Raw genomic sequence first — 14,367 nt, 5'->3', positions numbered from 1 at the left:
TTTTACTTAAGTGAAAGTATAGAAGTACTTGCTTTTAAAAGTACTTAAGTATTAGGAGTAATTCATTATTGTTGCATTGTTGTGTGTTATACTTGCAATACCTTATGCCTCTGAAGAAACTTACTGAATACACTGACTAGTTAGTAATATCTGTATAATAAAGACTTTATTAATAGGAGGAATATGAGTATTAAATGGACAGATTTTTCCCTATGAAAATAGTTCAGGGGATCACAGCATAACTATTCTCAACTTCATCTCACAGTATTAAATTTAACTGTAATAGCCATTTAGTGTTTTAATATAATTTAATTGTTTGATCAAATGCAAGAATGTAATTCGAAAGATGACACATACAATTAATGAGGTTTAAAAACGGTAAATTAAATATGGTTAAAGTATATAAAGATTTAAGTATATAAAGTATATAAAATATGATAGAACGACAAGCATGTGAAAAGTCTCAATGTCAAGCTCTAGAAATTTTTTTTTTAATTTAAATATGAATTTTGAACATCATGCCCTTTTTTTGTCCGGTTTTAACAAAGTGTTGTATCATTTCTAAAATAACAACCAGAATATATTATCACCTGTGTGTTTAACTGGGATTGTAATCATTTGGAGACAAAGATATGAGTATAAATAATCTTACCAAGCAGGAGTCAGTGAAGAGTGTCTGAAGCGATTCTCTGACTGAAGTACTGCACTTTTTATATGCACCTTTTTTTAACCCAATAAGCACAAAATCAGACCAAAGTCGTAAAAAGTGGACCATCACGCCTCTCTGTCTGGAAAGCACCCTCCTTTTCTCATCCAGAGACAAGAAGCATAAACAATGTAATCAGATGAACAAAACCCGCTTTTCTGTTTAACAACCACATCAATAAATGATCTAGAGGACCAAGCCCAGTCTGTAGACATCACTAGTTATAATCCCACGGAGAACGTGAGAACATGGTCAGCTGATCTCATGATAAATTTCCATATAATTGCTCTAGACCTGCATATATTACCATGTTAAGATACCATTTGGATAGCCTGAATTCATCAACCATTTTAAAAGACACCATGAATTATTATATTTCTACTACACTATATTCTTAAAATTATTATTTATTAATATAGCTTGATATTTTTTATTTTTTTTTGGCCGCGATTGAAGATCCCCTAAAGTAGCTGGAAGGAGAGAGCAGTCATCATCACATAAAACACACTAGATTTTCCTCAAATGTTTTCTTTTTTTCTTTTTAACTCATCATTATGATGATCAGTGCTCCCTTTGGTTGGACAAACATCTACACACACACTTTTATTCAGTCTGTGCGAACTAGATCATACATCTCCTCGCAGCTCAATCTGATTTGGCAGAATCATCCTTCGGACTCCAACCAACTGACCTTTTTGCACACTTCTGGACGCAGAAGGCCACCAAATGTGAATTAAATATAACGTTTATATAACATGTCAAAAATAAATACGGTGGATAACTCGAGGGTTTCTAATCACTATGCAAGTAGAGATACAGAGATACATACACCTTAATGAGTGTATGAGACCTAGAAAATTAGCGTTTTGTCTTCATTTGGACTGAGCTTGAATGCTTAGGGTCATTTCGCTGGGTTTTATTCGGATTCAGGAAATTGAATAAAATAAATCATAATGCATATCCTCTCAGGATACCTGGAATCGGTGTTACAAGTACCACAGACACGTCTTGTTTTCTTTTTTAAAGCATAAACCCCATTAAAACAACTCCTCGACTGCCATTGGCTCATCTGCGTCCGAGGGGAGGGGCTTACCGTCAGGTCAATTTCTCTTTAAAAAAAAAACCGAAACTGAGGGAATTATACTTTCGGTTTTGATCGTATTTACATTTCACTAAATGTGCTTCAGTTTACGAATTTTAAGCAGTCAGAATGTGAAATTCGCGCAGGACGTTTACAATGTAAGATTATATCTTTTTTAATGTGTGTTTTGTGGTTTAATAGCAGCAGTTTTGTTTAAGAAAAGGGTTTTCCTGATAACCTGCTAATTATGCTAACATAAGATGATGTCGATGTTTTATTGGTGGAATTATTAATTCGGTTGCTTTACACAGTTTTCTCGTTGTGAGCAAATGAATCACTGGTAGCATGTTACTGAATTTATACGATTGTGAATGGCCAATAAACATGTTAATAAACATCTATACAGTGAACAAAACCAAGATTCAGATTATAGTTGATGTTTCTTATGAGGCCTGCATGTGGTAAATCCTTAAGTAACATTGAAACTGAAGATTGAAGACTGTAAGTCAGTCGTGTAGCATTTTATTAAAAGTATTTTGTATTAAACTCTTTGTGATGTGTGTCTGTATATGTCTCATAATCTGTGTTCTCAACAGGTTCATATACTTGAATCTTCTTCTGCTGCTGTTTACCTTCATCTATCAGAGCGGTGAGTGTAATAAGAGTTATTCTAGTCAACTGTTTCTCTTGGTAAATCAGGATATATTGTGAGAAATTCTGGACGGATAAAGTATTCTCAACATCTTACATCACAATATGATTTCATTGACTTATTAATCTCTCTTATTGATCAATGTTTGGTTATAAGACAAAGAACAGTTCTTAACGGTTCATTTTAACTGAAATTATAATCAGCTGACATTTAGACGCACTCTTTTTCGTACTGTAGTGTTTCTAAATAGTGCATGATTTAATTTTAAGTAAGGGATAGTGTGCATCCAGCAGGCTTTATTCGGCAATCGTTGCATCATTGAAATAGTTAGCTGCATGGATTATATGATAACTAACAAAATTTTGAAACCTTTTTGCCTTAAATCAATATCTTTTATCGCCCATAATTATTATATAATACGTGCTATGACTGTATCGCCGTCTGCATTTAATAAAAAATGTTAATCTCGTTCACTATCGCTCTATTCTCCTTCTTGATATTGTTCAGGGCTTTGATACGATCTGCATTTTTAAAAGTGCTGCGTAAATAAAAATAATTGATGACCTGAAATGCTTAGCGTTAACTCTCCTAGTGTATTTAATGATGAAATCGATTAGAGAGAATAAAGAGAAGCGCCGCATGCGTTTTCAGCACTGATGCATTGTATTGAAAGCCCCTGTGTTTGCAGGAACGCCTCCTGTAGGAACCAGCACTGTACCGGTGTCAGGAAAACACGGAGACAATGTCACACTGCCATGTCAATTAGAGGCCACAAAGATTTCTGATATTAGTTTAAACAATGTGTCCGAAAACATCCCTGTGTGTCAGACGGAAGAATGCAGCGGACGAGTATTGAAACGGGGAAACTGTGACATCGTCTTCAAGGATCTGTGCTTCAGTGATGCTGGGACATACTTTTTACACGTCTTTTACAAAAATGATCAGAAAAAGCTGAAGCGACGGTTGTGGGCGTACCAGCTTCATATTCACGGTAAAGTCAAACCATCGGCATCTGCTTTCACATGCTGTAACATTGCATCCGATCAGCATAATCATAGTCGTTCTCTATTCGATATTTGGTTTGTTCTCAGACGAGATCTCGGTGAAAACCGGCGAGGAGCGGAAACTGGATGTTCTTTCTAACGCTAATCAAGTGGTGCACTTGACCAGAAACAGAAGGAGTTGGAGAGAGGTCTGGAGCAGAGTCGGCGGAGCTCAGAGCGATCAGATGACCGACGCTGATGGGACTCTGACCATTAAAGAGTTTACAGCCAACGATGCAGGAACATACAGAGTTCTGGACTCTGAAGGAGAAATCTTGATCACACTGACACTCACGGGTGAGAGAAGATCAGCGGATGTTTGGAAATGTTATTTCCAAAGCTTTAATCTTTAAAAAGCAAATTAATGTTGAACTGTGTGACTAATATTTCAATACAGAATCAGATTCAAAGGGAGAAAGCCACGACACGGATGATGACAAGCCTGATAACACAAGACGACGCGGTAAGTGAATCAAAGGCATGGAGAGCTTTACAAAATGTTTAAACAGGGAGCCTTGAAAAGAAATGAAATGTTAAAACGTGTTCTCTTCCCATCTTCCTCTTCTAGCTGTTTCGTTTTGGATTATTATTGTTGGACTGACTATAGTTCTGGCCTTAATGATATGTCTAGTCATATATAGAAAATGTCATTGATACAATATATAGAAAATATCAAAGAACAAGCGGTGAAGCTAGCGTAACTTATGCCTTCAGAACCGACGGGATATATTTCTGCAGCGTATGTTTCATTTACAAAACATGATCATTTGGACTGCACCGCGTTTTGCTGGATCTGCATTCGTGGATTTTTCTAAAAGACTGTTTTTTTTTGCACTCCTTCCCACGCCACACTGTGACAGAAGACTGGACCCTAAAAGAAAAGTAAGAGGCGTGCTTCCCCGCATTTCGTCTTTCTATTTTTGCCAGTTGTTACTTCTTGCTTTTGTCCCGTCATGAATGAACGGAGCAGGGGGCTCTCGAGGACCACACTAATGAACCTCACGCACTCCCCGGACAGATAGCTCTGCTCACGTTGATCGTTTATCTCGCTTTTAAACCCCTCCAGACGAGCGCAGGCACTGGATCTGACCGGGGATGGTCCTCGAGAGAGAGAGAGCCTCGCTGGCTTCGAGTGGGTGCTGGTGTCATGCAGATCTATGCTGGTCCCGTGCGCCCTCAAGTGTTGAGTGACTTAGTAAAAGACTGTTATTTGTCTTTGTGCGCTCCTTACCACACCACGCTGTGATGGAGACTGCATGCTCATGTGTATAGGTCACAGCTGCAACTCCTTGAAGGACATAAGCACCACGAGGAATGCCTGAAGAAGTACTGAGACTAATCGCTTCCTGTTTTTTTAGTGTGACTGATCAGCCTGACCTACACAGGCCCACTGGACGAGAGAGAGAATATTACATGCACACACACAATATAAAAATTACATATTTTAATTTTCTTTTATAATGCATATTTAATAAACTTGAGTCTTCATCTGCTTTGGTTTCTCCTTTTGCCGTCTTGTCTATTGGTGTATTTGCATTCTTTGTAAATCTGCTTTTGAAAGAATGCATTAAGAAAAGCAAGACTAGTTTCTTTTTTCTCTGTAAGAATTCAAACTCAGGGTTTCCACGGGTTCTTTAGTCTTAAATTCAGTTGAATCAAACTTAAGACTGTTAAAAAAAGCGTCTACATGTAAGTGTAAGGGTAATTGATTATTCATTGTAAATCTGCTTTGAAATCTACATGTATGTGCATGAACCAAAAAATAAACCACTAAATCATTTCAAGATGCTTGGATTTATTGATTTATTTTTCTGAAACAAGCTTCGAAACCAAAGGAAAAGATGCTGAAACACGAAAGGGCTATTTGAAAAAACCCTCCTCAACAGCTGCCTCCGCGGGTTTCGTGTGTCTTTCGACGAGATATAACGTTTACACGGAGGAACACACACTCGACAGACAGACTCGCCCTCGCCCCTGTTTGTACAAGTATGCTTCTTTCTTTTAGAAGTATTCTTTCTTTCGTTGTTTATATTTTGTGGGAGATGCCCTCATGTGTCGCACATCTATGACGTCATTTTGTTCGTCACGCGGTTCATTCAGACGGTCTTCGCTCTGAAAATTGTTCTCCATTTCTTCATCGACGAAGAACAAGACGCATGAACTCATGAACTTATACAATGTAAGTTTCAAACTTTTTGTATTATTATAGTTTTTTTGTAGCTTTTGTTTTTATTTTTCCTTTTGGTCTAAAAGAGTTACCTCCAAATGATGCTAATGATGCTAAGGAAATGAAAACACGTTGATCGTTATAATGATCATGTTAAGTTGTTTTTAATCGATGGATTATTCATGTAATTATTAAATTGTTCTAGACTGATCGCTCGTCATAATAAGATGATTTCTAGACAGCAATTACTGAATTTCTGTGACTTTCAGTTTGGTTTATATGTTAAATCCTGAAATGAAAGTGAAACCGTTTCGAGGTCTGTTGTGTATTATTTTATAGTTCTTTTATCATCTTTGTGATGTGTGTCTGTGTCTCTTCAGGTTCTTCAGTCTGCTGCTTCTGTTTGGTCTCATCTATCACAGTCACAGCGGTCAGTATCTTTCTGGTAATAAATCATGTCCTTTTCTTGTTTCTCTCTTTTGTCACTCATCCAGTGATTTTGTGGATTGGTTGATTTCAATTTCCAAACATATTACATCATGAATCTCTTTGTGATTTATTTGTTTTAACCCTTGGGTAATGTTCAAATTCACTACACCTTCATTATGTTCGGGACGAAAAGATCCACTAAAGTACACTGCTGTAAAAATGTAAGGGATATATATAAATCTGTTAATCAACCTCAGTCCTGATCAAAATTACCAAACGTTTAAATTTATTTCTCCCTCATTTACTGTTCATGTCTGTTTTTTTCCCCATTGGCTTTCATTATAATGATATTTAATCATGTGTTCTTGATTGTTGGTGGATTTTCTCTGTTGGGAGGAGATAAAATTAGTCATTTTACTGTTGATCACAAGCTGGCACCATTAACCATTTAGTTAGGCCTTTGCAAAAAAATCTTAATTTCTGGCTTTTATATGGAGCATAACATCATATTATTGTGTGTGTGTGTGTGTCATGAATGAGGGGTCTGAGGCGTGCGGATCCATATGCAGGCTTTTATTAAACGAAGGCATGGTCAAAACAGGCAGGCGTCAAACAGGGCAAACAGGAGTATCAGAGATGAGGCAAACACAAAATCCAGAAACAGGCGGTGGTCAGGTCAGGCAGCAAACAATCAGAACAACGGAAAACAGGCAGGGTCAAAACCAAAGAATCTACAACTAGGAAAACACAAGGAAACTCGGAAACAACAATAGAACAGGCAAACAATGCAACCTGCAGGTAAGGGGCCTACAACAGTATTTATAGTCCTCAGACAGGAAGTAGCAGCAGAGGAGTGATCGCAGATCACCCAGAGGTAAGAGCTCCCTCTGCTGGCTTGGTGACAGTGTGAGTGAGTAATGAGTAAAAATCCTGGATTGATTTTTACATTTAGTAGTTTTGATCAGCACTGAGGTTGATTAATAGATTTATGCAAAACAAATTGGGAAAAAATGTTTATCTGATTTAGCAAATTGATTTAGTGAATGTTTTCATGATTGAACATAATGAAAGGGCAGTGAATTTGCCTACAGTGTATGAGTTTTTGAACATTTTCAAAGTATTTTATTAAACTCTTAATGTGTATGTACTGTATATTCATTTAAGTTCTATAATAATTATAATATCTATTCTATAATATTTTACAGTACACAGAATAAACAGAGATAACAGTATTATTTCTGAGTATTGATAGAGTATTGTACTGAAATAATGTCTGTATTTTCAGGAAACAAAAATCTACCAGTGACAGGAAAAAGAGAAGGCAATGTTACTCTACTGTGTGAATTTGAGGACAAACAGATTTTACATGTTGAGTTATTTAGTGAGTTAGAAACCATCGATGTCTGTCAGACTGAAGGATGTAGTGAGCAGTATCTAAAACAGCAGCATGTGACGTCATCATCAAGAATCTGAGCTTCAGTGACGCTGGGAAACACACTTTAAGAGTCTATTACAGTAATAATCAGACAAGCGTGGCACAGAATAAGGAGAGGATATACCAAATACATATTTATGGTAAATCCATAACTGATCAAACCATCATTATTACATTTCATTAGACATTAAAAAGATAACTGATGTCTTTGTGATTCTCCTCAGATGAGATTACTGTGAAAACAGACAAACCAATAAAACTGCATGTTCTGATGTCCAACGCTCATAAAGTGGAGAAGAACTCAAGTGAAGGCTGGAAGAAGGTCTGGGAGAGAGGTCACGGGTCTGGAGCGATAGAATGAGCGTCAGCGATGGAGACCTGATCATTAAAGCATTTACAGATAATGATGCTGGAACATACAGAGTTCTGGACGCTGAAGATAAAACCTTGATCACAGTGAACATCACAGGTGAGATAAATTCAGTGGATATGGCAACGTATTCTATTAAACCGTTTATTTATCGTGATTTGATTCAAACAGAAACTGATGTTAAACTGTGACTAACCATTCAATATCCTCTACAGAATCAGATACAAAATTAAAAGAGAAACTGGACAAAGATGAAGACAAAACTAATCACACTAAAGAACATGGTAAGTAAATTAGGAGGAAATGAGAAATTTATTAAAAATTAAGCAGCGAGTTAAAATAAATAAAGTTCTCTCTTCTCACTTTCCCTTTTCCATCTATAGGGATATGGATATGGCCAGTAGTGTGTGTGATTCTGGTTCTGATTGGGATTGGGATTGGTTTCTTTATATGGCAATGGCACAGAAATAGAAATGTCTCACGGGATTCAGTACAGGAGCGCTCAGTGGTAATGGAGAAACTCAATCCTGACTGAATGTGATTAAACTCAGGACTCCACATTAAACCTTGAGCCTTAAACTACTAAGAAAATCATCCCAGACCCCTCACATCCAGCTCACTCCGTCTTTGAACTGTCTTTGAACTGAGCACCAGGACAGTCTTCCTCCAGGCAGTCCATGTCATGAACACTTGAACACCACATTTCATATTTGCACATATCAATCATTTCAATCAATCATTTTTAGTTATATAGCGCTTTTAACAACACAGGTTGCATCAAAGCACTGTACAGTATAATGACAGGGATGTATAATGACGAGAGTGACCAATTTCTTATTAAATGCAGAGATGGTCTCTGTAGTCAATTCAACGATAGTCACTAGAAGTTATATAACAAACACATCATTCCTGCTTATATTTCTATGTTTGACATATTTGTATATTATTCTTTTTATTATCTGTGTCTTGTGATCCTGTTGCACTGTAGAGCTCCTGTCACTAAAACTTGTATCTGTAAACATACCTGGCAATGAAGTTGATTCTGATTCCGATTGAACACAGAGTTTAACTAAAATCTAATCTTGATAAATCCTGAAGTGTTAAACCTTTGTCCAGGACACTGGAGTCCGCCTTTGGCCCAGTGACAGGGAACCTTACATTACAGTCGGACTTTATTCTTGTTGTATATCTACAATTAATTAATATACATTTACATTAATATACATTTAGATGTTTTATTGAACTTTTTAGTTTGATTTCACCATTGTGGTAATCAGTGTTTGCTCCTGACCCTTGACTTTTTAAAGTTAGGTTTTTTATGGCTGCTGTAACTGTGTTGTGAACATTTGTAAGTAAATATTTATGGATAATCATCATGAAATTGGCTGTGTCTTTCACTCATTGGCTGACATTCAATGATGTGTGGTGTATGTTATTTTCTTCTAAAGACAAAATTCAGAAAAAGTACTACAGTTTAGTACTACAGCGTCATTCAGACTCACAGAAACATTCAGAATCATCAAGAATCAGCATGTGAATCTAAACAATAGTGAGTCAAAAGCTTCATGCTGCAATGTATGCTGGGTACCAGCACGGTACAAACATCACCCATGACTCCCAGCATGCATTGCAACACTAATATTGTCCACTTATTTTCTCTGTCACATCCCTGGACTGTTTGTGTTTTCATTCCCCATGTGCTCTGTCTCTGTGTGACCTAGTTTTTCTTTCATGTTAATTGTCATTAGATTCAGGTGTGTGCCGTTATTTCAATCATTATCTCTCCTATATAAGTTCCTTTCTGTTCAGTGTTTAATCGTCTGGTCTTAAGGTTGGTTTGTGTTGTGTGAATGCCTCTTCAGCCTCCTCCAGAGGATCTCTTCTTGCCAGGAGACCACGTTAGATGATGTGGCCCTCATCCATCTATTTCGGCTCAGGGCCTGTTACCACCGTAGAAGCGTCTGGGCCTGAGCCGAAACCAGCCAGCTGTACTCGATTCCTGCGAAAAATGCATTTGTTCAATTACGTATAGACTAAGCAGTCAGAAAGCTGTAATCTGCTGCTGAAACAGTTGAGATCAGACTCAATTCATCAGAGATCATGCTGAACGTAAACGCCAGGCAAAACGTAGATGTTTGGTGGATTTATTTACATGTTTTTTTGTCTTCATGAATTGACTGCATCTGGACTCACTTCACACAGTATTTTCTCACTGATAGACTGATATTTCGGTTGTCTTAGACTAACCAGCAGAGGTCAAAAAGACCCGTCATACTCTTCATAATCAAATGCTCTTTGTTTAAAGACAAAGAAAGCTCACCTGAGCTACTTTCACTTTTATTTTACTGTATATTACTACTTCACCTACTGTGGTGGGAGGAGCTAATGACAGACACAGTGGGCGTGGCGTCAGGCCTCGGAGAGGATTTTTTATTATTGACAAAAATGCAAAATAATGGTGTCCAGGGGAAAGAACGTCCAAAATAAACGGAGGAACTGGTGTCCTCGTCGTGCTGCAGTGGGAGTGCAGGTCAGGTAGTGTCGTCATGAAACAGGCTGTGTCTTTCACTCATTGGCTGACATTCAGTGATGTGTGGTGTGCTCCAGGGGGAAGGGACCAGGTAAGGGGCGGAGTCCGCTTCTCTGGGGGCGTGGCGAGTCCCTTCACACACCTTCCTGGACTCACAAGAACACCAGCGTGCAGTCTCTTCAGGTGTGCCTCGTCACACGCCACCAGACCTGTCCAATACCACACACACACACACACACACACACACACACACACACACACACACACACACACACACACACACACACACACACACACACACACACACACACACACACACACACACACACACAGAGATAGGGAACGGACTCGATCTCAGATACACAGAAAACAAGACTCATGAACTCATGAACTTATACAATGTAAGTTTCAAACTTTTTGTATTATTATAGTTTTTTTGTAGCTTTTGTATTATTTTTCCCTTTTTGGTCTAAAAGAGTTACCTCCAAATGATGCTAATGATGCTAAGGAAATGTCAACATGTTGATCGTTATAATGATCATGTTAAGTTGTTTTTAATCGATGGATTATTCATGTAATTATTAAATTGTTCTAGACTGATCGCTCGTCATAATAAGATGATTTCTAGACAGCAATTAAATCAATTTCTGTGACTTTCAGTTTGGTTTATATGTTAAATCCTGAAATGAAAGTGAAACCGTTTCGAGGTCTGTTGTGTATTATTTTATAGTTCTTTTATCATCTTTGTGATGTGTGTCTGTGTCTCTTCAGGTTCTTCAGTCTGCTGCTTCTGTTTGGTCTCTTCTATCACAGTCACAGCGGTCAGTATCTTTCTGGTAATAAATCATGTCCTTTTCTTGTTTCTCTCTTTTGTCACTCATCCAGTGATTTTTGTGGATTGGTTGATTTCAATTTCCAAACATATTACATCATGAATCTCTTTGTGATTTATTTGTTTTAACCCTTGGGTAATGTTCAAATTCACTACACTTTAGTTATGTTTGGGACGAAAAGATCCACTAAAGTACACTGCTGTAAAAATGTAATGGATATATATAAATCTGTTAATCAACCTCAGTCCTGATCAAAATTACCAAACGTTTAAATTTATTTCTCCCTCATTTACTGTTCGTGTCTGTTTTTTCCTCATTGGCTTTCATTATAATGATATTTAATCATGTGTTCTTGATTGTTGGTGGATTTTCTCTGTTGGGGAGAGATAAAATTAATCATTTTCACTGTTGATCACAAGCTGGCACCATTAACCCTTTAGTTAGGCCTTTGCAAAAAATCTTAATTTCTGGCTTTTATATGGAGCATAACATCATATTATTGTGTGAGTGAGTGAGTAATGAGTAAAAATCCTGGATTGATTTTTACATTTAGAAGTTTTGATCAGCACTGGTTGATTTAATAGATTTATGCAAAACAAATGGGAAAAAATGTTTATCTGATAGATTTTTACAGCAGTTTGATTTAGTGAATGTTTTCATGCCGAACATAACGAAAGGGCAGTGAATTTGTCCACAGTGTATGAGTTTTTGAACATTTTCAAAGTATTTTATTAAACTCTTAACGTGTATGTACTGTATATTCATTTAAGTTCTATAATAATTATAATATCTATTCTATAATATTTTATGATGAGCTCAGGTACACAGATTAAACAGAGATACCAGATTTATTTTTCAGTATTAACATTTTGTACTGAAATAATGTCTGTATTTTCAGGAAACAAAAATCTACCAGTGACAGGAAAAAGAGACGGCAATCTCACTCTACTGTGTGAAATTGAGGACAAACAGATTTTACATGTTGAGTTATTTAGTGAGTCAGGAACCATCGATGTCTGTCAGACTGAAGGATGTAGTGAACGAGTATCTAAAACAGCAGCATGTGACGTCCTCATCAAGAATCTGAGCTTCAGTGACGCTGGGAAACACACTTTAAGAGTCTATTACAGTAATAATCAGACAAGCGTGGCACAGAATAAGGAGAGGATATACCAAATCCATATTTATGGTAAATCCATAACTGATCAAACCATCATTATTACATTTCATTAGACATTAAAAAGATAACTGATGTCTTTGTGATTCTCCTCAGATGAGATTACTGTGAAAACAGGCAAACCAATAAAACTGCATGTTCTGATGTCCAACGCTCATAAAGTGGAGAAGAACTCCAGTGAAGGCTGGAAGAAGGTCTGGGAGAGAGGTCACGGGCTCTGGAGCGATAGAATGAACGTCAGCGATGGAGACCTGATCATTAAAGCATTTACAGATAATGATGCTGGAACATACAGAGTTCTGGACGCTGAAGATGAAACCTTGATCACAGTGAACATCACAGGTGAGATAAATTCAGTGGATATGGCAACGTATTCTATTAAACAGTTTATTTATCGTGATTTGATTCAAACAGAAAACTGATGTTAAACTGTGACTAACCATTCAATATCCTCTACAGAATCAGATACAAAATTAAAAGAGAAACTGGACAAAGATGAAGACAAAACTAATCACACTGAAGAACATGGTAAGTAAATTAGGAGGAAATGAGAAATTTATTAAAAATTAAGCAGCGAGTTAAAATAAATAAAGTTCTCTCTTCTCACTTTCCCTTTTCCATCTATAGGGATATGGATATGGCCAGTAGTAGTGTGTTCTTTGATTCTGGTTCTGATTGGGATTGGTTTCTTCATATCGCGATGGCACAGAAATAGAAATGTCTCGCAGGATTCAGTACAGGAGCGCTCAGTGGTACTGGAGAAACTCAATCCTAATCCTAAATGTGATTAAACTCAGGACTCTACATTAAACCTTGAGCCTTAAACTACTCAGGAGCCTACAAACACCTGCTGACACCACTGTTACTGAAACTTACCACTTCAACACCAACAAGATTCTGTCATCATAACGGCAGCTTGAGGTGTGCCAGAATATGACTCTAATATAATATAGTGACTGTTGCTCAAGCGATGAGCGAACTGACCACCATTTTTATACCTTTTTTTTTAATGAATTGACATTTGGTTTATACTTTTTTAAAACTTTCATCAGCAAAGACATACAGAAATTCTAACGATCATATTGAGAACATACTGAAATGTTACAGAATCCATAATGGACAACTCTTATTTGCACTGTAACAAATTGACGTTAAAAAAACGGCCATATTTCACAGTATGATCAAGGGTTTTTTTTTTATTACAACTTTAAAATACTTGTAATATTTGTTGTTTTCGAGAAGGTTCTGTAGTTCTGTGAATTAATGTTATTCAGAGTCAACACTCAGAGACTTTGTTTCAAATCACACTCTACACCCTCTTTCACTATTTCCTACATGAGTTTAATAATATAGTCTACCTGACAGTATAAACACTAATAAGTGAATTCAGACAATGATGAAATTATTCCCTGTGAGGAAAAAAAATTGAGAAACTCAAAATGGAATAAACAAACCCTGGGATCTGGAAGATAGAGGATTTGCTCATCTGACCCTTCACACATCCTATGATATAAGTTCATAATCATAACTTCATATCTGTTATTATTTTGAGCCCATGGTGTGTTCACACACTTCCCACCAAATATCTTTCTAAAAAATATGCACTCTTTTACTCTAAATTTATCTTTGAGAATTTGATGTATTGATATGAATTCATGTCTGAATTGGCTTGTTATTGTTTGTGCATCTGGCATGATATCATTTTACCTCTAATAATAAATTGTTACATTTTACTTATTTGATCTCTTATGAAATTTCTTTCAAATAGGATTATCGTGTAGTCTAACATTTCCACAAATCTGTGTCCAGATCAGATCATACTTAAGGACCAATAGTTAGCAGGGGGCTGGCAATCAATCAATCAATCACTTTTATTTATATAGCACTTTTACAAATACAGATTGTATCAAAGCACTGAACAGTATAAAATAGAAGAACAGGGAT

At 36.8% G+C, this 14,367-nt stretch overlaps 2 protein-coding genes across 5 annotated transcripts; both read left to right on the top strand.

Annotated features, from left to right (window-relative positions):
* Positions 1 to 1,819: 1,819 nt before the first annotated feature.
* LOC122335153 lies at positions 1,820 to 5,266 on the top strand. The gene is made up of 6 exons (XM_043232919.1): positions 1,820 to 1,945; positions 2,384 to 2,436; positions 3,128 to 3,430; positions 3,531 to 3,779; positions 3,880 to 3,945; positions 4,051 to 5,266. Coding segments are annotated over exons 1-6 (759 nt in total). The 5' UTR covers positions 1,820 to 1,943; the 3' UTR covers positions 4,137 to 5,266.
* A 244-nt stretch (positions 5,267 to 5,510) lies between these two features.
* On the top strand, positions 5,511 to 14,160 carry LOC122335207. Of its 4 annotated transcripts, none has more exons than XM_043233018.1 (6): positions 5,511 to 5,661; positions 6,030 to 6,079; positions 12,145 to 12,435; positions 12,520 to 12,765; positions 12,883 to 12,951; positions 13,051 to 14,160. In XM_043233018.1, coding segments are annotated over exons 1-6 (822 nt in total). In that variant the 5' UTR covers positions 5,511 to 5,659; the 3' UTR covers positions 13,215 to 14,160. The 4 variants fall into 4 exon arrangements, 3 of the variants coding, with proteins under 3 accessions (XP_043088953.1, XP_043088954.1, XP_043088952.1); XM_043233019.1 differs by lacking the exon at positions 6,030 to 6,079 and adding an exon at positions 11,185 to 11,234 and having other exon boundaries at positions 5,551 to 5,661; XR_006248940.1 differs by lacking the exons at positions 12,145 to 12,435; positions 12,520 to 12,765; positions 12,883 to 12,951; positions 13,051 to 14,160 and adding exons at positions 7,364 to 7,653; positions 7,738 to 7,982; positions 8,099 to 8,167; positions 8,267 to 9,258 and having other exon boundaries at positions 5,558 to 5,661.
* The last annotated feature ends 207 nt before the right edge of the window (positions 14,161 to 14,367 follow it).

The sequence above is a fragment of the Puntigrus tetrazona genome, unplaced genomic scaffold (assembly GCF_018831695.1).
Source record: "Puntigrus tetrazona isolate hp1 unplaced genomic scaffold, ASM1883169v1 S000000746, whole genome shotgun sequence".
Taxonomy (NCBI): Eukaryota; Metazoa; Chordata; class Actinopteri; order Cypriniformes; family Cyprinidae; genus Puntigrus; species Puntigrus tetrazona.
The sequence above is the reverse complement of the archived record's forward strand: the minus strand, read 5'-3'. Positions and strand labels throughout refer to the sequence as shown.